Here is a 22,700-nt window from a genome sequence, read left to right as displayed (position 1 = left end):
CAAGGAAGGTCAAATCAAAATGAACCTGTAAAGTGATGCTCAGTACCCAAAACTCCTTCACACAGCGTTGGATCTCTCCAGAAGTCTCTCTCTCTCAGAATGCGTGGTGCAAAAATGTCGCTGACAAAAAAAGGCAGGAAGAGGCCGTCTTCAAATAGCGCTCCCCAGTCCCTGACTGCAAAACGCTCCCCTTTACCTGTTGTTGCTGGCGGCAGGCGGAAAGGCAGGGGGCGCCACTCAATATCCGGTCCGGGGCGTTACCAGGGTGTTGCACGTTCGACTGACATCATGATCTGTGGGCGCAGGAGACTGTGGCGGTAGTGTTTAGCACCACCGCAACATGTCTGGTCAATTTCGCTAGCAGCGCAATCATCGCCGCGCCTGGGTGCTAGTTGCTTTACTGTAATCAACTGAATTTTTCCCCCTAAATATTAAGACTAAATTTCTGTTTGACCTACTCTCACAAAATTCTCAACTTCCCACTCTGTTTACAACCCACTCTGTTCACATTGCGATCTGTGGTTATGCTCTGTGCTAAGACAGTCACCAATCAAACCAATAGGGAATTCAGGAGAAACCTCTTTACCCAGAAGAGAGGTAAGAATGTGGAAGTTGCTGCCACAGGAGCTGTTGAGGCAAATAGGATTGATGCATTTAAGCGGAAGCTGGATGAGCACACGAGGGAGAAAAGAATAGGATATGATGATGAGGTTAGATGAAGAGGGGCTGGAGGAGGCTCGTGTGGTGCATAAACAGCAGCGTAGGCCAGTTGGGCCCAATGGTCTGTTTCTGTGCTGTAGACTCCATGTAACTCAATATAAAATCCCCCCCCCCCAATTGATCCTGTCCTCTTTCTCTTGCAGTAAGACAGGTTGTCGTTTAAAACCAGGATGAATGACTGGTTGCTGTGATTGCAACATTGTGGATAGAGGCAGCATTTTTTTGTGGTCACTTTTAAAAGCACATGCCCAGCTGGTTGATGACGTATCACTGAAGCCCCGCCTCATCCGAGCGTCACTCACGAAACCAGCACCAGCACGCGCCCAGCTGATCGATGACGTACGGCGGGAGCCCCGCCTCGCCCGAGCGTCACTCACTGACTCGGTGACCCAGAATGCAGCGCTTTTTTGATCGCAGTCTCGCGCGGACAGGCTGACTGACGGAAGGTCGGGAGGGGGGGGAGGAAGCGGGAAAGGAAAAAGCACACGGAGCCACAGCTCGGTCGATCCGGCACCCGTTGGGTCCGGCGAGGTAAGAGCGGGAGGGGGAGGAGGAGTGGTGACACGGAGCATGCGGAGTGGAGGTTGCGGTTCTCACGAAAGAACGTGCATTCTGATAAATGGCGTCGCGCTGGCCGGCGGGCGGGCGGTTGATGGCGCGAGTGGTTTCCGTTGAGCGGTCGGTCGGCCGGCCGGCGCGTGCGCAGTGCAAGCTCTGTCAGGGGGGGTATAAAGAGCCGAGACGGTGCGAGGCGGCTGGGTGAGAGCGGGCCGAGGCGCTTTATGGTAAACACGGCTTCTGCCCCTGGGCAAGCGTGCGGTCGCGGTGCTGTTCGACCCCTCCCCCCGCCGTTTAATTGGGAGCGACACAGAGAGCATCCCTCATCATTTAGAGGGCGAGGCTGCTCGTTGGTTTAGACAGCCCCCCCCCCCCCCACCCCACTGGTGTTCACTGAAGCAGACCAGCACGGTGGTTGTCACTTCACCGGGCTGAGTGTTGGCCGGCCTGCCTGCCAGTCGAGGTCCTTCAGTCTCGCTAACCTCGTATCGCAACCTCAGCTGTCCGCTTTCCAGGGATGCTGCTGAGTTTTGTTGAGGTGGTGATGACCCCGCCAGTCCATGTCTTTCTTTCTCCCCCACCCCTCCCAAAATTTTGAACGTGTTATAAAATGGGGAGACCAAACGCAGATTGGGTGACCGCTTTGCGGAACACCTCCGTTCAGTCCGTAAGGGTGACCCCGAGCTTCTGGTCGCCTGTCATTTTAATTCACAGCTCCATTCCCACTCGGACCTCACCGTCCTTGGCCTCTTGCATTGTTCCATGGAAGCTCAATGTAAACTCGAGGAACAGCACTTCATCTTCCGATTAGGCACTTTGCAGCCTTCCGGACTCAATATCGAGTTCAACAATTTCAGATCATAACCTCGGCGCCCATTACATTTTTACTTATTTTTTTTCCACCCCTTTGTTTTGGGTTTCCACCCCCCCTCTTCCTTTTTTTCTCTCTCCCACATGGCAGCTGTCTCTCTGCCAGTACACTTCACACCTAATCTGAGCCGTCTTTTGTCTCCACTGTTCTATTAGCATCTCGTCTGGTTTTGAATACCTCTTAATATCTCTTTACTTCTTTTGTTCTATCGCAGCCCTGCCTTCGATCTATTTTATTTCCTTTCCAGTTTTGAAAAAGGGTTCACCCAAAACGTTGACTCTAATTTCTCTCCACGGATGTTACCTGGCCTGCTGAGTTTTTCCAGCATTTTCTGTTATTTTTTATAAAATGGACTGGTGGGTTGGCAGTCTGTCGGCCTTCCTACTCTTTGCCCCCCGCCCTCCCCCCCCCCCCCCCCCCCCCCAGTGTTGTAATCAGTTGAGTTTAAGCAGACCTGCCAACTTTATGCAAGTTTGAGGGAATTAACTAATATCATGCCGATTTGAGTATTTCCAGCATTTTCTGTTATTTCAGATTTCCAGCATCTGCAGTATTTTGCTACAATATCATGTCGATGTTGTGTTGATGGTTTAATGGCTGTAAAAGTAAACTAATACATTTATTCTACATGTATGTTATTGGGGATGAGTATTTAGAAGGCTTGAATATTTGCTATGTTAGACTATTAACAAAATAGATATGTCATCTATTTGGCAAGTAAGAAATTGATGCAATTTGACTAAAAGACAGGCAGGAATTTGGTGGATGCCTAGAAGTTTGATACAGTACCTGTTCTCCATCTTAACCTTTTATTAATCCCAAAATGCTTCCTAGCCAAGAATCACTCTTCCAATACAGTTTCTGTTCCAAAATTGGCAAAGGTGGCAGTGCATTTGTGCACAGCAGGTTCCTATCAATGGCACTGAGAAATGATTAGATAATCTGCTTTAGTGCTGTTAATTGAGGGTTTCTTTTTTGTTTAGGGCTTAGACAACAGAAGGCACAGCCACCAATAGTTGAGCGATTATAATTGGGGATGCTCAAGAGGGCACAATTAGAGGAGCGCAGATATCTTGGGGGGTGGGGGGGTGGTTGTGGGGCTGAAGGAGATTACAGAGATAGGGAGGGGGCGAGGCCATGGAGGGATTTGAGAACAAAGATGAGAATTTTGAAGTCGAGGCATTGCTTAACTGGGCGCCAGTGTAGGTCAGCAAGCACAGGGTGAGGGGTGAACGGTACTTGGTGTGAGTTAGGACCCGGGCAGGTGAGTTTTGAATCACCTCAAGTTTACGTAGGGTAGAATGTGGGAGGCCAGCCAGGAGTGCGTTGGAATAGTCAAGTCTAGAGGTAACAAAGGCATGGATGAGCTGAGGCAAGGGCGGAGACAGGTGATGTTACAGATGTGGAAATAGGTGGTCTTAGTTATGCTGCGACTATGTGGTCAGAAGCTCATTTCAGGGTCAAATATGACACCAAGGTTGCGAATAGTGTGGTTCAGCCTCGGACAGATGTTAGGGAGAGGGATGGAGTCAGTGGCTTGGGACCGAAAACAATAGCTTTGGTCTTCCCAACATTTAATTGGAGAAAATGTCATCCAGAACATGGATGTTGGACAAGCAGTCTGACAATTTAGAGATTGTGAAGGGGTCATGAGAAGTGGTAGTGACGTAAAGCTGGGTGTCATCAGCGTACATGTGAAAACTGACGGTGTTTTCGGATGATGTCACCAAGGGGCAACATGTAGATGAGAAATAGGAGGGGGCCAAGGATAGATCTTTGGAGGACACCAGAGGTAATGGAGTGGGAAGAGAAGCTGTTGCAGGTGATTCTTTGGCTACGATTAGATAAATAAGATTGGAACCAGGCGAGTGCAGTCCCACCCAGCTGGACAATAGTGGAGAGGCGTTGAAGAAGGATGGAGTGGTCAACCGTGTCAAAGGCTGCAGACAAGTCAAGGAGGACGAGGAGGGATAGTTTACCTTTGTCACAGTCACAAAGGATGTCATTTGTGACTTTGATGTGAGCAGTTTCAGTACTGTGGCAAGGGCATAAACCTGATTGGAGGGATTCAAACATGGAATTGCGGAAAAGATGGGCGCAGATTTGGGAGGTAACAACACGTTCAAGGACTTTGGAGAGGAAAGGCAGGTTGGAGATGGGGCGGTAGTTTGCAAGGACGGAGGGGTCAAGGATTGGATTTTTGAGGAGAGGGGTAATGACGGCAGATTTGAGGGAGAGGGGGGTAGTACCTGAGGAGAGTGAACTGTTAACAATGTCAGCTAACATGGGAGCCAGAAAAGGAAGTTGGGTGGTCAGCAGTTTGGTGGGAATAGGGTCGAGGGAGCAAGAAGTGGGTCTCATGGACAAGATCAGTGCGGAGAGATCATGAGGAGAGATCGGAGAGAAACTGGAGAAAGTTGAGAGTTCAGGGGGGAACCTTGCAGTAAGTTTGGGCTAGGGGAAGGAAGGGAAGTGGCAGACGCAGCTGAACTGATGGTCTCAATCTTGGAGACAAAGAAGTCCATGAGCTCCTCACACTTGTTGTCGGAGGTGAGGGTGGAGAAGACAAGGGAGAGGGGTTTAAGAAGACGGTTAGCAGTAGAGAATAGGAGCCAGGGTTTATCTTTGCATTCCAGAATGATTTTGGAATAGTGAGCAATTTTGGCAGACGAGAGCAAAACCAGATCATGCTTTATGCGGTCCAGCCAGATCTGGCGGTGAATGGCTAAACCAGTTGTCCACCAGATCCGTTCAAGTCTGCGTCCCTTGGACTTGAGGGAGCAAAGATGAGGGCCGTACCGGGGGAACGGCCAGGGTGAGTGAGTAATTGTTTTAATAGGGACTAGGGCATCAAAGGTGGTGCTGAGGGTGTGGTTGACCAGATCATTAGCTGCAGAAATGTCATGGTGAATGGAGGGCCAAAGGCTGGACAGTTGGGATTTCGTAAGTGCAGTTGTAAGAGAGTTGGGAGAGAGTTTTTTCCAGGGGCGGACACAGAAGGAAGTAGGGATAGGGGGGTGGGGTGGGGGAAGCGTGTGAGTGGAGAGCGATACAAGGAAGTGGTCAGAGATGGCCTTATCTGCGATTGACATGATGGGAGTAGCGAGAGCATGAGATGGCAAGGTCGAGGGGGTGGCCGTGAATATGGGCTGGGGAGTTAACGTGAAGGAAGAGATTAAGGGCGGAGAGGAGGCCAGTGAACTCGGAGGAGAGAGAGCATGATGAACTGAGATGGAGGTTGAAATCACCGAGGATGAGAAGTCGTTCGGTGCAGAGGCTGAGGGAGGAGAGCAGTGAAGATATATTGGTAATAACATTTTTATGGTACTTGGGTGGGCGGTAGAGAACAAGAATTTTAAGTGAGAGGTGAGAAGTTCAAAGGAGGAGAAGGTGCTGGAGGAGTAGGGGGACAGACCAAGGTGTGATTTGGTGATTCTCCGTGTCTGCGTGGGTTTCCTCCGGGTGCTCCGGTTTCCTCCCACAGTCCAAAGGGTTAGGTTGATTTGGGTATGATAAATTGACCCTTAGTGTTAGGGGATTAAATACATGGGGTTACGGGGATAGGGTGGGATATGTGTCAGTGCAGGCTCGATGGGCCGAAATGGCCTCTATCTGCACTGGGGATTCTGTGTGTGAATAGTGCCATGGAATCTTTCATGTCCCCATGTAATTTTTTTTAAAGAATCTTGTTGAAATATTGCCCTATTTAAAACATTTGGTTGTACATTCACATGTTATGTAATATTAGTAAATATAGATTATCTTTTATAGAATATAGATTATCTACAGTACTGGCATTTAATAGTTGAAAGGTTTGCTTTGGAAATTTTGCACTGTTGAATTGTTTTTATCTGAATTCAAATATGTCTACCTTTTTTCTAATTTGCAATGTCATTTAAGCTGTAAAAATTAGCAAGTTTTCAACTTTCCTGAAGGGTAATCTGTGAAATTTCTATTCTACCATAACACTTGGAATCATTGAATCATACAGCATGGAAGGAGGCCGTTCAGTCCACCATGCCTGTGCCGGCTCTGAAAGAGCTATCCAATTAGTCCCACTCCCTGCTCTTTCCCCAGAGCCCTGCAATTTTTGCTCAAGTATATATCCAATTCCCTTTTTGAAAGTTACGATTGAATCTGCTTCTGCTTCCACCGCCCTGTCAGGAAGTGCATTCCAGATAATCATAACTTGCTGTGGGGACAAAAATATTTTCCTCATCTCTCCTGGTTCTTTTGCCAATTATTGTAAATCTCTCTCTTCTGGTTACTGACCCTTCTGCCACTGGAAACAGTTTCTTTCTCCCTTTACTCTTATCAAAACCCCTTAATTTTGAACACCTCTATTAAATCTCCCCTTAACTTTCTCTACTTTAGGGATAACAATCCCAGCTTCTCTAGTCTCTTTGCTTGATCAACAAACCTTCTCTGCTAATGGCTTTCACATGGGGATTTTGGACACGTTGCTATAGCTTCTACTTTCTTTACTCTATCCATATTTATCAGTGGATGTGACAATTGCTGATTGTTTCATTCTGAGTGACCAATTTTTTTTTGTTTTGTCTTTTTCAGAGCAGAAGAATGGGCCTCTGACAATGCTAGGGTATCATGGGTAGTATCAGGTTCCACTATTTCTGCTATGGATGCCTTTTTTCTTCATTTATTTGGACGTTTCTCCTTTTCATCTATTTCAATTTAAATTGGGAAAAATATACCTTCAGTAATGTGCCCTTCCAGGGGAATCCATGGGTTGCGCAGAAATTGCAGCCTCCAATAACACACAATCCTAAATGGCTTCCTGAATTTCAGCAACAAGGTGATCAGTTTATGAAACCCATTCATAAAGAATTCAAGAAAATGGATCTCTCTCCTGAGCTGGGTGAGTGGGCTTTTTTGGACAGAATTCTTTGACTGTAATGGTTGCAGGGGTGTTAACCCAATAAAACAATATCATCTTTCAATAATCTGCATGATCTCATGTCACAGCCAAAACACACTCCTATATTTTTTAAGTGAACAATCTTTGTTTCACCTTCCTCTTAATTCTACTGATTGCATCTATATTTATGCAAATACAATCTAATCACATAACTGACCATTTTGCCAAATCCTAGTTTTTGCTTTTAATCTCGAGTAAGATAGTATTGTTTGTATAACTTGTTATATCCACATACAGCTTAAATGCTTGGACATTTTATGTGAAGTTGAGAGAATTGTGTAAATGGACCCATTTTATCTGGTTTTTCATGGACAATGGAAACCACAGTGGGTGGGGGAGAGCTATCATGGGACATGGAACAAACCATATCCGACTAATTTTGGTGTTGCTAGCGGGATCCTGATGAAGGCATAGCCTCTGAGGCTGATACTTTTGGAATGTGGTATCGTCTTGGCGGATCGTGACTGCTCCTGAAGCAATTAGAAGTAGTGGCCTGTGTGCTGAAGCAGAGTATGTTATGCCAATATCCACCAGAGGCATCCCACATATGCTTTAAGGTTGAATATAAGTGTCCTCAAAAGGTGTTGCCCATGTGAATTAATAAGCTTTGTATCAAAATTACCGATATATTTTTAAGAATCTGAAGCAAATTGCAAAGTTCATAAAGAATTTATGTCCGAGTCAGAGTATTTAAATATGCTAGATATGAAATTCAAACACAATGTGATATTTTTGCAACACTAGTAAATTCAAACCTTTCTTTTCAGGAAGAATTTTCAATGAAGCTGATCAGGAGGTTCGGGATATGGGATACCAGAAACATGCATTCAACATGCTCATCAGTAATCGCTTGGGTTATCATCGGGATATTCCTGATACCAGAGACTCAAAGCAAGTCCTGCACTTTTTTTTTTTTAGTGAAATGCCTAAAGTGAACCCTGCATTGAGTAGACTCAAGTTAACCCCAATGCAAGAGAGCATCAATTATTTTTTTTAAATTAGTAGTAAATATTACGTACTGAATTCATTAAAAGATTGATTTGACTTTGTTGCATTAATGAAGGAAGTATTGGAGGTGTTTGTTCTACCACACCATACCTTGCTGTACAGTGGAACCTCCATTATCCTGCCATATTGGAGGGATGCCTCTGGTGGATATTGGCAATTTGCAGATAGTTGAGAATCCATTTGTGTTGGTCCATATATGATATAGCAATCCTTGGCATGAGAATGGAGGCAAGTACAATATGAATAATATTAACTAAATTTGATGTCTCCTGGTTGATTTTTATGTCAGGAGGAGGTTGTGTTGGAGGTCTGTGCACTGAGATGCTACCTTGTACAAAGCTTTGTTCTGTTTAAAAATTCTAGTGGATAATCATGAAAGATGATTGGAGGGCAGATCCTGGAAGTCCATTGTATATGACGATACATTTAATACAATAGGATGCAATTGAAAACCTTTTTTAAAATCTCAACTGATGCATAGCCCACTGCAAGTATAGAAACATAGAAGATAGGAGCAGGAGTAGGCCATTTGGCCCCTCGCGCCTGTTCCGCCATTTACTGAGATCATGGCTGATCATCCAAATTCAGTACCCTGTCCCTGCTTTCTCCCCATACCCCTTGATCCCTTTAGCCTTAAGAAATATATCTAACTCCTTCTTGAATATATTTAATGAATTGGCCTCAACTGCCTTGTGTGGTAGAGAATTCCACAGGTTCACCATGCTCTGGGTGAAGAAATTCCTCCTCATCTCAGTCCTAAATGGCTTCCTTAGACTGTGACCCCTGGTTCTGGATTCCCCCGCCATCGGGAATATCCTTCCTGCATTTAGTCTGTAGTCCTGTTAGAATTTTAATAAGTTTCAATTAGATCCCCTCTCATTCTTCTAAACTCTAGTGAATATAAGCCTAATCGACCCAATCTCTCATACATCATTCCTGCCATCCCAGGTATCAGTCTGGTGAATCTTTGCTGCACTCCCTCCATGGCAAGAACATCCTTCCTCAGATAAGGTGACCAAAGCTGCACACAATACTCAAGGTGTGGTCTCACCAAGGCCCTGTACAACTGCAGCAAGACATCCTTGTTCCTGTACTCGAATCCTCTTGCTATGAAGGCCAACATACCATTTGCCGCCTTAACCGCCTGCTGCACCTGCATGCTTACCTTCAGCGACTGGTGCATAAGGACACCCAGGTCTCGTTGCACTTCCCCTTTTCCCGATCTATTGCCGTTCAGATAATCTGTCTTCCTGTTTTTGCCACCGAAGTGGATAACCTCGCATTTATCCACATTGGGCAGATGCATGGCAAATGCAGTATAATCACCCAACCTGTCCAAATCATACTGGAGTTTCTCTGCATCCTACTCAGCACACATGCCCACCCAGCTTTGTGTCGTCTGCAAACTTGGATATATTACATCTAGTTCCCGAGAGAGAGAGATATATCTCTAGGGTCCTAGCACCGATCCCTGCAGTACCCCACTAGTTACTGCCTGCCACTCGGAAAAAGACCCGTTTATTCCAACTCTTTGCTTCCTGTCTGCCAACCAGTTCTCTCTCCATATTAGTACTAATGCTTGGAGAGTCTTTCCATGGTGGTATATGGCTGAGGTATGTACGTTGTTCTGTATGGACTTCAAGTTCTGTCACCATACCACTCATCGTAATGGTTGTTTCAAGAATTGTCTTTATCTTAATTTCAGTTTTCAAAACCTGATTAATCTTGATAGTCTAGCGGAATAGTGTATTGACTGCATTTTTTTGTATATTGCAGTGCAAAAATACTTTAAATATAGGCTCATAAATCCATATTTAACTGAAATATGCTGTGATGGTGCTTTACGTGTAGTGTCATTGGTAATGGGGCTTACAAATTTAATCACCAGTTAAACGGAGTTCAAAATTGCACATCTTATCCTACTTGTGTTGCCCTGGAGTGCTGTTTAAGATGCCCTTGTGGCGTTGCCACATTGGGGAAACACTGTGTATGTAGATAAACCTGTATAATCCCCTTTTAACTGCTGTATTCCCCTCCCCCCCCCCCCCCCCCCCCCGCAAGACAGTTGCAAGCTGAGAGGAATAAGGCACGTTCAGACTTGCCTGCTGCTGATTGGTTTTCCTTCTATCAGGGTCCAGCAGGTGACCAATCCGTGAGTCATCACAGGTTCGCGGGCTTCACGAATTCAGTACTGTATTGTGAGAGTTGGAGTAAAGACCTATTTCTTGGAGCTCGCTGTGTTGCCTATTTCTTTACGCGGGAGACCGTAGTCCCCCACATTGGTGACCCCGAATGTCGGCGGCCGAAGCCCCCGACTCACGCAGCCCTACAGAGGCCAGCAACGACCCGATGGCAACCAGCAGCAGCCTGATGTCGGCCGGCGCCGCGTCCTTGAAGCTCCCCACCTTCTGGGAACACCAAGCACCAGCTTGGTTCGCGCACTCGGAGGCCCAATTCACCCTTCGCAGGGTTCAAGACGATGAAGAAAGGTACCTCCACGTAGTCTCAGCACTAGCAAGCTCTACCGCCGCCAGACCGGCAAGTACTCAACCATTAAGGGCCGCTTGCTGCAGGCTTACGGCCTGTCCAAGGAGGAGAGGGCCCGCAGGCTTCTCTCACTACCAGGCCTCGGCGATTTTACCCCGACCCAGTTGATGAGCCGGATGCTTGCGCTCCTGGGCTCTGAACCGCAGTGCTTTTTGTTTCGGGCCCTTTTCCTCAGCCTGCTTCCTCAGCAGGTACAGACTGCCCTCGCGGGGTCCCCGATCACAGACTGCATACAACTGGCAGCCGCCGCGGACAAAGTTTTCACCGTCGCCCAACTCGGCTGTGCAGCCGCGAGGCTCCCCGACACCACCGAGCGCGCGCCGCCACGCCAGGCCGCAGAACGATGCTACTACCACGCGCGTTTCGGCCACAAGGCCCAATGCTGCAGAGCACCCTGCTCTTTCGATCAAACCAAGATGGCCGCCCGGCCCAACGCACCAGCCCCGCGCCGCCGCCTAGGCCCGCTCGACGGCCATCGGCACTGCAGGTAAACTGCCGTACATAACCGACTCTCTTTCAGGGCGCAGATTCCTTTGCGATACCGGAGCCCAATGCAGCATAATTCCTGCCTCCCAGCTCGACATCCAGGCAGGCCGCAGCGGCCCACCCCTCGTGGCGGCAAATGGCGCAGCCTTCGCTACTTTCGGAAAGCGACGGGCCGAGGTTTGTTTCAACGGCCAGCGATTTACGTGGGATTTCGTGACGGCCTCGGTGGCACATCCCTTGCTGGGCGCCGATTTTTCTTTGCGCCCACGGACTCCTGGTCGACGTCTGCGACAGGCGCCTGATCGACGCAGCAACTTTCGCTTCACTGGCCTGCCAGCAGAGCAACAGCCCGGCCCTCGTCGGGTCCTGCTCCGCCCCGGCGCATGACGACTACGCCCGCCTACTCGCAGATTTCCCAAGGCTCACACAACCGACCTTCTCAGCCGCGGCAGCCAAGCATGGGGTCGAGCACCACATCGCCACTACGGGACCACCAGTGTTCGCTCGAGCCAGACGCCTGGACCCAGCCAAGATGGCGGTGACCCAGGAAGAATTCGCCACGATGGAAAAACTGGGCATCATCCGCCGCTCGAACAGCCCTTGGTCGTCCCCCCTCCACATTGTGCCCAAGCCGGGCGGTGGCTGGCGCCCCTGCGGCGCACGACGCCACCACGCCCGATAGATACCCCATTCCGCACATCCAAGACTTCTCGGCACATCCAAGACTTCTCGGCACACCCAGCAGGAAAGTCCGTCTTTTCTAAGGTCGACCTGATTCGCGGCTACCATCAGGTCCCCGTCCACCACGCAGACGTCCAGAAGACGGTGGTCATCACCCCCTTCGGACTGTTCGAGTTCCTGCGCATGCCCTTCGGGCTTAAGAACGCCGCACAGGCCTTCCAACGGCTCGTGGACTCCATCCTCTGGGACCTGAGCTTCCTGTTCGTCTATCTGGACGATATCCTCGTGGCCAGTACCAGCAAGGCCGAGCACATCACGCATTTGCGCTCCCTTTTCCAGCGCCTCAACCAACACGGGCTAATCGTCAACCCGGCCAAATGCCAGTTCGGAGCAGCCCAAATTGACTTTCTCGGCCACAGAATCTCGCCAAGGGGAGCCATTCCCTTACCTTCCAAGGTGCAGGCGGTGGCGGACTTTCCCCAGCCCACCTCGGTTAAGGCGCTGCAGGAATTTTTGGGGATGGTCAATTTCTATCACCGGTTCGTGCCCAAGGCCGCCGCACTCATGCGCCCCCTCTACGAAGCCACCAGGGGCAAAACGGGCAAAAAGCAACTCACCTGGTCCAGCGAGATGGCGACAGCCTTCCACCAGACCAAAAGCGCCTTGGCCAACGCCACACTACTGGCCCACCCCATCCCGGGCGCCAAGACCGTCCTCACCACGGACGCCTCTGATTACGCCGTCGGCGCCGTCCAGCAAGTGGGTCGAAGGCGCGTGGCAGCCACTGGCATTTTTCAGCCGACAGCTGCGCAAGAACGAGCAGGCCTACAGCACGTTCGACAGAGAGCTTCTGGCCCTGTTCCTGGCAATCCGGCACTTCCGTTTCCTTCTGGAAGGCCGGCCGTTCACCGCGTTCGTGGATCACAAGCCGCTCACTTTCGCCATGGCTAAAGTAACCGAACCCTGGTCCGCGCGCCAACAGCGCCAACTCAACTTCATCTCTGAGTTCACCACTGACATCCGCCACGTCGCCAGCAAGGACAATTTGGTGGCCGACTGCCTCTCAAGACCCTCGCTCCACGCAGTGCACCTGGGCGTCGGCTACGCCAGCATGGCAAGAGACCAGGCTGCCGATGCGGAGATCCAGGCCCTCAGGACGTCAACTACCAGCCTCACCCTGGCCGACATCCACTTCCACGCAGCCAGCACAACCCTCCTGTGCGACGTCTCAATCCCCTCGCCTAGGCCGGTCGTTCCATCCGCCTGGCGCAAGCGAGTTTTCGACATCATCCACGGCCTTTCACATCCAGGGATGCGTGCGTCTCAGAAACTTATGTCCGCCAAGTTCGTCTGGCCTGGACTCCACAAGGATGAGAGAGACTGGACCAACACATGCGTGCCGTGTCAGCGCGCTAAGGTCCAGCAGCACACCAAGGCGCCATTGGAGTGTTTCCCGGTGCCCGAGAGGCGTTTCGACCACGTCCACGTCGATCTGGTAGGCCCCTTGCCGCCGTCGCACGGTTTTACACACCTCACGATCATCGACCGCACCACCAGATGGCCCGAGGTGGTTCCCCTCGCCTCCACCACCACCACGACCGACGTCGCGCGAGCATTTGTCTCGACATGGGTGGCCCGGTTCGGCGTGCCGACCGACATATCCTCGGACAGAGGCCCCCAGTTCACCTCCCACTTGTGGAATACCATCATCGCCGGCCTCGGCACCAAGTTGCACAGGACAACAGCCTACCACCCGCAGGCCAACGGGCTCTGCGAGCGCTTTCATCGTTCTTTGAAAGCCTCCCTCCACGCCAGCCTGGCCGACACCAGCTGGATCGACAAACTACCCTGGGTTCTCCTGGGATTGCGTACCGCGCCCAAAGAGGACCTCCGCGCTTCTGTGGCTGAGATGGTCTACGGCCAACCGCTCAGAGTACCAGGCGACTTCCTCCCCTTGACAACGGAGCCGTGGTCGGCAGCCAGACAGCTTTCCCTGCACCAGGACGCAGCCCAGCAATTCTGTCCAGTGCCCACTTCGCAACACGGCCTGCAGCCGTCCTACGTGCCTCGAGACTTACAACATGCGGAGTTCGTCTTTGTGCGCGTCCCGGCGCACGGAGGCCCACTGCAGGCACCATACACCGGCCCCTTCCCAGTATTGGAGACGGGGGACAAAGCTTTTCTTATCGATGTCGGCGGGAAGCCGGACCTTATTTCAGTAGACCGCCTCAAACCGGCGCACCTGGACCTCAGCTTCCCGTTTTGGCCGGCTCTTCCCCCACGGCGGGGCAGACCTCCCGCGTTGGCGGCCCCACAAGAGGACCAAGACACGCCAGAATCTTACTTCCTGGCCGGCAGCCCATCCAGTCAGCCCACCGGCAGACCAGCAGCCAGACCAGCCGACGAACCAACCGGCCGACCTCCCAGACAGCCCTCCTCACACGCCAGATGGCTGCTACGGCCGCTTGGTCAAACCTCCGCAGAGACTGACTTTTACAGTTAACGAGGATTCTGGGGGGGGCGTATGTGGCGTTGCCACATTGGGGAAACACTGTGTATGTAGATAAACCTGTATAATCCCCTTTTAACTGCTGTATTCCCCTCCCCCCGCAAGACAGTTGCAAGCTGAGAGGAATAAGGCACGTTCAGACTTGCCTGCTGCTGATTGGTTTTCCTTCTATCAGGGTCCAGCAGGTGACCAATCCGTGAGTCATCACAGGTTCGCGGGCTTCACGAATTCAGTACTGTATTGTGAGAGTTGAGTAAAGACCTATTTCTTGGAGCTCGCTGTGTTGCCTATTTCTTTACGCGGGAGACCGTAGTCCCCCACACCCTACATATTCTGTGGTGGAAGGACAAGGCCATCTTGATCTATTGTTCTGCTTGGTGGCTGGCTTAGAGTAATTCTGGTGAGTTAAGGAGTAGGTGACCAATTCAAAGTCACAATTGCTAGCATTAGTTTAGATTCAAAGAATCTTTAGAAGTCAGTAAATGATTATTGTGTGCTTGAGGGGGGTTCAGTTAAATGACTTTATAACTGTTATAAAGCCTCTTGGTTTCTGATTAATCTGTGCAATAGATCCCTGTAATTGTCAAAGTTAAAACTATACACCTGAACATAATTCGTTATTTTATGGATACAGAAATGTCCAGTGGCTGCTGCTAATGCATTCTATGTTGATGCATCATTGCATTTACATTAGAGGATCAAGTTTTGAGAAAATGGTTCCCAATTTTGTTCAACAAATTATTTTGTTGATGCTGGGGAAAAATGTTACGGTTTGATATAAGCTTTGCTTTTTCACAGATGCAAAGAAAAGAGCTATCCTGTCAATTTACCATCTGCTAGCATTATTATCTGCTTTTATAACGAAGCATTATCGACACTGCTTCGGACTGTTCACAGCATCCTGGATCGCACTCCTGCGTACCTATTGCATGAAATTATCCTAGTGGATGACAGGAGTGATTTCAGTGAGTAAATGTTTTTTTTTCCATCTTCACCCATATCCCCTTTTGCAAAGAAATTAATTTATTTTTGTCCCTTGCAATGCTAGGCATTGTCAGGTGATAAAATCAAATGTCATGTTGGCTTCTATATATCCTACTCTAAACTTGTAAAATCCACATTAAATATTTTTGTTTTCTAACCCCCCCCCCCTCCCCGCACTATTTAAAAATGAGTCTTAAAGTTAAGTTTCTTTTGCCTGTTCCTCCTCCCAACTGATGCTTTGTTTTCCTTTTTCAGTTGAGTTGAAAGATGAGCTAGAGAAGTACATTGCCAATAACCAACTTAAAAAAGTGAAAGTGAAACTAATAAGGAATGTAATGCGAGAAGGATTAATACGTGGTAGAATGGTTGGATCGTCTCATGCAACAGGTACCAGATTCAGCTCCAAATCTCTTTCAGTTTGGTCTATATTACATTGTAGGTGATTTTTTTTGTCAAATGGGTAGGGGTGGAGCTTAGCAAAACTTGGAAATAACCATTTTTGTTTCAAGTGGCCTTTTTAGTGTCTGAGTAACTCGGTCAATCTTTTGTTCAGGATTCATGGCATCTTTCTTTCAGCTTTTTAATGTGGTTGATTTTTAATTAGTGATTGTACCATAATGTGATAAAAGGTAGGTGAGCATTTTGCAAGATTGTAAAATTCAATAATGTTATAAACCACAGTAATTTATGCAGTTGGCAGAAGCCCCACCAAGCTTGTTGAGAGGTTTGGATGAACGGCCTTGCATCAGAACGTGCTAAGCAAGACCTGGCCATTCTGCTCATCAAGCTAGCTCCTTCCAGAGTCCATATATAAAGCACTTCCTTATCATACGAGCATTCATTATAGCAACTAGCTGTTTCTTAAATGAGATCAGTGTCCTGGCCTCAACCACCCTTCCTGGCAACCTGTTGAGCTGCAACCTGTGCGTGTTCGTTCCAGTTCAAAGATGCAGAAAAGTAATGTAGTTTTACCTGAAATAGATATTCCCTGATGGCCGCCATAACTCCTTAAGCGACCTCAGCTCACAGTCAGCCTCCATCCAATCCCACCGCATATCAGCAGCTATGAAGCCAGATGGTGTAATTAACCCATTAAATCCTAGGGTTTTTCATCAAAACAAGAACACTATTTACTGTGTGAGCACCTGATCACTTTCCCAACTTGTTCAGTGTTTAAAAAAAGAATTGCCGGCAGCCAGTGTGTGTAACTTGTGTGGTAGAGGTTGTTGCTCGAATCGAGGAGAATGCTCGTGTGAATTAGTAAAATATCTGCATTGTACAAGGATTAGAGGGGAGTTGAGAACTTTTTTCACCCAGAGGGTGGTGGGGGTCTGGAACTCGCTGCCTGAGAGGGTGGTAGAGGCAGAAACCCTTGTCACATTTAAAAAGTACTTGGATATGCACTTGAAGTGCTGTAACCTACAAGGCTACGGACATGCATGTGACAATGGACCTACGGTAAACCCCTCCCCGCACAAAAATCCATCTGTACGTTAATCACTTGTTGAGTGGATATCTTTCCACACACCAAGCCTAAATTTACTTTACCATCGTTTGAACCTGCTCCCCTCATCATAGTTTAGCTTGAAGTAGTGTTTTAAATTTACCTTGAGGCTCCATTTTGCTTAACTTGGCTATAATATTGATCAAAATCCATCATTTATTATTATTTTCCAGGTGATGTGCTGGTTTTCATTGACAGTCATTGTGAAGTAAATGAGATGTGGTTACAGCCTCTCCTGGCTCCAATTAAGGAGGATCACAGCACTGTAGTCTGCCCACTAATTGATATCATCAATGCTGACACACTAATCTACAGCTCTTCTCCAATAGTGAAAGGAGGGTTTAATTGGGGACTGCACTTCAAGTGGGATCCTGTGCCTGCCTCCCTGCTGACTGGACCAGAAGGAGCAACTGAACCATTCAAGTACTAATCCTGTTATTTTACTTCAATTTTTGTGTGTGTGTGGGAGTGGGTTTAAAGAAAGGGGAAGCTGTGTAATGGAGTATATGAATTATCAGATGCCAAAAAAAAATTGAAAATAAACTTGCTCACAGCTGGGTAGACATTAAACTGGAAAAATTATTTTGTGCAGATATAAAATTTTGGATTGTTGCAGGTTAGTTTCAATGTGATTACACTTCAGAATGTTCTTTGTGTTCTGTTATTCAGATCACCTACGATGGCAGGAGGACTGTTTGCAATGGACCGGGATTACTTCAATAAACTTGGGCAGTATGACAGTGGCATGGATATTTGGGGAGGGGAAAACCTGGAAATTTCCTTTAGGGTAACTTTCTCCCCACCTCCTAATATCTCTAAGAATTGTTTTATTACACAGTTAAATTACTAATTGATTCTCAAATTTTCTTTGGTGTTGTGTGACCTATACTTGGGACTTGCATCAAATAATTTAGAAATCTATTCCACGTGGGGTCTGTTCCTGATATTTTTCTTTTGCTTGTTGGTCAGATTGGTAAACATATTTATGGATTTATCATTAACTTATGAAAATTAACTAGGCATATGTTGATGGAACATAAATGTTCAAAGGTTACTTGATATCTGGTAGTAACTGGCTCTCAAACTGTTTTAGAAAGTTTATAACATCTCCAAATATCTAGTGTAAAAAATTGAGTTGTTGAATAACTTTTCCCTTATAGTCTCTCTCATTATTTGGCTCAGATTTGGATGTGTGGTGGGCAGTTGAAAATAGTTCCATGTTCTCGTGTTGGACATATTTTCCGCAAATGGCGCCCATACGGTTCACCAGGTGGAATGGATACCATGGCATACAACTCTCTGCGTCTTTCGCATGTATGGATGGATGAATATAAGGTATGCATTTACAAGGAGATGTTTCATTGGTCAGTAAGATACAGGATACATTGCATAAATTGCTGCAGTGTACAAGTCAGTTGATGACGACAACTTGCATCATATAGCGTCTTTTTATTTTTTTTTAAAAAAGGATACTTCACAGGTAGGTGTAAGGAGAATTGACACTAACCCAGGAAGGGTGGCTGAAAGTTTGGCTAAAAAGGTGAGTTTTTGATAAGGTTTTGAAAGAAGTTCAGGCATAGAATGCCAGAGCATAGACTGTTCCACCAATGGTGGGCAAGGGGTCAGAGCAATGGAGTGTTTGTGGAGGGAAAATGTAGGGCTGAATGAGATTGCAGTGGTAGCCATGGAGGGGTTTAAACCTAAGGACAAGGATTTTCAATTGAATGTGTTTGGGTACAGATGCCAATCAGCAATGACAAGCCAGGACTTGGCACAAGGTAAGTGTTGGGCAGCATTTTGGACAAGCTAGAATTTATGAAGGATAGGAGGCCAGCAAGGAAAACATTGAAGTAGTTGAGTTTGGATGTGGCAGAGGCTAAGATTGGGAAGACCAAACAATGTTGAGCTGGAGAAGGTTATGACTCATTCAGGACTGGATGGTGGACAGGCAAACTGACTGCACAGAAACAGATGAGGGATGGGTTCGGAGGTAGATCTGGTGTCATTAGCATTCATGTGTAAGCTGACCTTGGAACCAGTGATGTGGTCCACAGGAACATGTAAGTCGAGTAGGCCACGGATAGATTCTTGTAATGTGAAGGAGGGAAGAAAAGCCATTGTTAGAAGTGCATCGGCTATGTTGAATTAATTGGGACTGCTGGAACAATGTGAGGGCCATCTCTCAACTTGACAATGGAAGTGAATGATTTAATCAACCACATGGAATGCTGTGGGTTGGTAATTGGTGGGTATGAAAGGGTTATTTTGAAGGGGGGGATGGTGGGCAACCACATGGAATGCTGTGGGTTGGTAATTGGTGGGTATGAAAGGGTTATTTTGAAGGGGGGGGTGGTGGGCAACAGTGGTGATGGCAGTTTCGAAAGCAGGAAGGATAGTGCCTGAGGAGAGGAACCCGTTTACGATATAGCTAGCATAGGGGCCAGGAAGTGGATTTAGGTGGTCAGGAATAAAGTGGCGTAGAGAAAAAGCGTGCAGCGAAAGCCAATTCAACTTTATTCTGTGCTGTCAGTCTATTTTCCTTTTTTCTAAAACTCAAAGCAAAAACATAAGAAATAGGAGCAGGAGTAGGCCATTTGGCCCCTCGAGCCTGCTCTGCTATTCAATAAGATCATGGGTTATCTTCTACCTCAACTCCACTTTCCTGCACTATCCCCCATATCGCTTGATTCCCTTAATATCAATCTCGCTCTTGAATATACTCAATGACTGAGCCTCCACAGCGCTCTGGGGGTAGAGAATTCCAAAAATTCACCCCCCCCTCTGAGTGATGAAATTTCTCCTTATCTCTGTCCTAAATGGCTGCCCCCTTATTCTGAGACACTGACCCCTGGTTCTAGACTCCCCAGCCAGGGGAAAACATCCTCCTTGCATCTACCCTGTCAAGTCCTGTAAGAATTTTGTATGTTTCAATGAGATCACCTCTCATTCTTCTAAACTCTAGAGAATATAGTTAGTGGCAAACAATGGAAAATGTCAATTTAAAGAGGAAGAACATAACCTAGCCCACTCAATCTGCCCTCAGGATAATTCCTCCTATCCCAGGAATCAGTCTAGTGACCCTTCGTTGCACTCCATCTATAGCAAGTATATCCTTCCTTCGGTAAGGAGACCAAAACTGTACATAATACTCCAGGTGTGGTCTCACCAGGGCCCTATATAATTGCAGTAAGATGTCTTTACTCTTATACTCAAATCCTCTTGTAATAAAGCAAATACCATTTGCTTTCATAACATGCAGGTACAGCAAGCAATTAACATTTAGTGATTCGTGTACAAGGACACCCAGGTCCCTCTGAACACCAACATTTCCTGATCTCTCACCATTTAAAAAATATTCTGCTTTTCTATTTTTTCCTACCAAAGTGGATAACTTCACATTTCTCCACATTATACAGGAAACTTTCTGGTATCCGGCACAGACGGGACCGACGTGTTGCCGGTTCATCAACAATTCTGGATAACCGAACGCTATAGTAAAAGATACGGAGCTCAGCTCCGTATAAAGCAACAAACCCTGTTGCGCTTCAAAACAATCAGCACAAGTTGCAAGAGTCTCTGTAGCTTAGCAACAGCTTCAGCTACACCCTTGCACAGCAACAAATGGAGTAAAAAAAAAAAAGTAACTAAAAGTAAAAAAAAGTTACCTGAACCGACTCCTGAATTTTGCCGGTGGATAGCGCGTTCCGGTTATTTAGGGGCCGGTTAATTGAAAGTTTCCTGTATTCCATTTGCCATGTTCTTGCCCACTCACCTTAGCTGGTCTATATCCCCTTGAAGCCTCATTGCATCCTCCTCACAACTTACTTTCCCACCTAGCTTTGTATCATCAGCAAACTTGGATATACAGGAAACTTTCTGGTATCTGGCACTGACGGGACCGAGCTGGTGCCGGTCGATCAACACTGCCGGAGAAACCAGCACTAATGTTAAAACATATGGAGCTCAGAGCTCCGTCTGAAGCAACAAACCCTGTTGACAGCCTCAAAACAGTCGGCGCAGCTTGCAAGCATCTCTGTAGCTAAGCAACAGCTTCAGCTAGACGCTTGCAGAGCCACAAATGGAGAAAAAAAGCAACGCAAAGTAAAAAAAAAAAAAAAGTTACCTGAACCAACTCCTGAATTTTGCCGGTGGATAGAGCATTCCGGAGATTTAACCTCCGTTTAAACGAAAGTTTCCTGTATTACATTTGGTCCCCTCATCCAAATCATTGATATAGATTGTGAATAGCTGAGGCCCAATCACTGATCCTTGCGGTACCCCACTAGTTACAGTCTGCCAACCCGAAAATGACGTGTTTATTCCTACTCTCTGTTTTCTGTCCATTAACCAATCCTCAATCCTTGCTAGTATATTACCCCCCATTCCATGAGCCCTAATTTTGTGTGGTAACTTATCGAATGCCTTCTCAAAATCCAAATACACCACATACACTATTTCCCTTTCATAAATCCGTGTTGACTTTTTTTCCTATTGTTTTCTAAGTGCCCTGTTACCACATCCTTAATAGATTCTAGCATTTTCCTTACTACGGATGTCAAGCTAACTGGTCTGTAGTTCCCTGTTTTCTCTCTCCTTTCTTAAATAGTGGGGTTACAGTTACTACCTTCTAATCCGCAGGAACTGTTCTAGAATCTATGGAATTTTGGAAAATGACAGCCAATGCATTCACTCTCTGTATCCACCTCTTTCAAAACCCTAGGATGTAGGCCATCAGGTCCAGGGGATTTATCGGCTTTCAGTCCCATTAATTTCTCCAGTACTTTTTTTTACTAATACTAATTTCTTTCAGTTCCTCATTCTCGCTAGACCCTTGGTTCTCCACTATTTCTGTGAATTTTTTGCATCGTCTTCCGTTAAGACAGTTTTTGTTTAATTTCTCTGCCATTTCCTTATTCCCCATTATAATTTCTCCTGTCTCAGCCTATAAGGGACCCACATTTACTTTCACTAATCTTTTCCTTTTTACATAACCATAGAACCTTTTACGGTCTGTTTTTATGTCTCACGGTAGTTTACTCTCATTCTATTTTATCTTTCTTTATCAATTTCTTGGTCCTCCCAATTCTCAGGCTTGCTACACTTTTTGGCAACATTATAAGCCTCTTCCTTTGATCTAATGCTATCTTTAACTTCTCTTGTTAGCCACAGTTGGACCACTTTTCCTGTGGGGGTTTTTGTGCCTTAAAGGAATGTATATTTGTTGTAAATTATGTATTCTTTAAATGCTAGCCATTGCTTCTCTACCATCACACCTTTTAATGAAGTTTCCCAATCTACCTTGGCCAACTCACCCCTCATACCTACGTAGTTTGCTTTGTTTAGATTTAAGACCCTCGTTTTGGATTTAACTAAATCACTTTCAAACTCATTATAAAATTCTATCATATTGGTCATTCTTCCCTAAAGGCCCCTTTACTACAAGGTTATTAATTAACTCTTTCTAGTTGCACAATACTAGATCTAAAATAGTCTGTTCCCTAGTTAGTTTGTTCAGCATACTGATCTAGAAAACTATCTTGCATACATTCCATGAATTCGTCCTCCACACTATTACAGGTAGACTACCCTTTATCCGAACTTCCGAAACCCTCTAAAAACCGAAGGTTTTTTCGGTCAGCGTAAGTCGTGCGCACGACATGACCAGAGTGGCGCACGACTTACGCTGAGCAGGGCAGAGTGTCACTGAGTTCCCTCCTGGGTAGGAGATTGCAGGCCTAGCCGGATAAGGGATAGTGTAGCATTTTTCTGCACTTCTGAAAACCGAAATCGTTCAGCATAAGTCGTGCGCACGAGACCCCCCCCCCCCGCCGACCCCTTTCGGATAAGATATAGTGTACCAGCCTTTATCCGCACTCCAAAAACCGAATTAATCTGA

General features: G+C 47.0%; 1 protein-coding gene across 2 annotated transcripts in view; it reads left to right on the top strand.

Moving 5' to 3' along the window:
• Positions 1 to 1,054: 1,054 nt before the first annotated feature.
• LOC147109565 (polypeptide N-acetylgalactosaminyltransferase 11-like) overlaps positions 1,055 to 22,700 on the top strand; it is a 56,844-nt gene continuing 35,198 nt past the window's right edge. The window contains exons 1-8 of one of the 2 annotated variants that reach the window (XM_086003626.1): positions 1,055 to 1,251; positions 6,719 to 7,025; positions 7,853 to 7,976; positions 15,115 to 15,281; positions 15,556 to 15,687; positions 17,134 to 17,227; positions 17,474 to 17,591; positions 17,987 to 18,139. In XM_086003626.1, coding sequence (XP_085859752.1) covers positions 6,755 to 7,025; positions 7,853 to 7,976; positions 15,115 to 15,281; positions 15,556 to 15,687; positions 17,134 to 17,227; positions 17,474 to 17,591; positions 17,987 to 18,139 — 1,059 coding nt within the window. In that variant the 5' untranslated portion in view covers positions 1,055 to 1,251; positions 6,719 to 6,754. Of the gene's footprint in view, positions 1,252 to 6,718; positions 7,026 to 7,852; positions 7,977 to 15,114; positions 15,282 to 15,555; positions 15,688 to 16,977; positions 17,228 to 17,473; positions 17,592 to 17,986; positions 18,140 to 22,700 lie in introns of both variants that reach the window. The other variant, XM_086003625.1, reaches the window with a different exon arrangement.

The sequence above is a fragment of the Somniosus microcephalus genome, chromosome 12, assembly GCF_052327205.1.
Source record: "Somniosus microcephalus isolate GS21.2 chromosome 12, FLI_Smic_1.0, whole genome shotgun sequence".
NCBI lineage: Eukaryota > Metazoa > Chordata > Chondrichthyes > Squaliformes > Somniosidae > Somniosus > Somniosus microcephalus.
The sequence above is the reverse complement of the archived record's forward strand: the minus strand, read 5'-3'. Positions and strand labels throughout refer to the sequence as shown.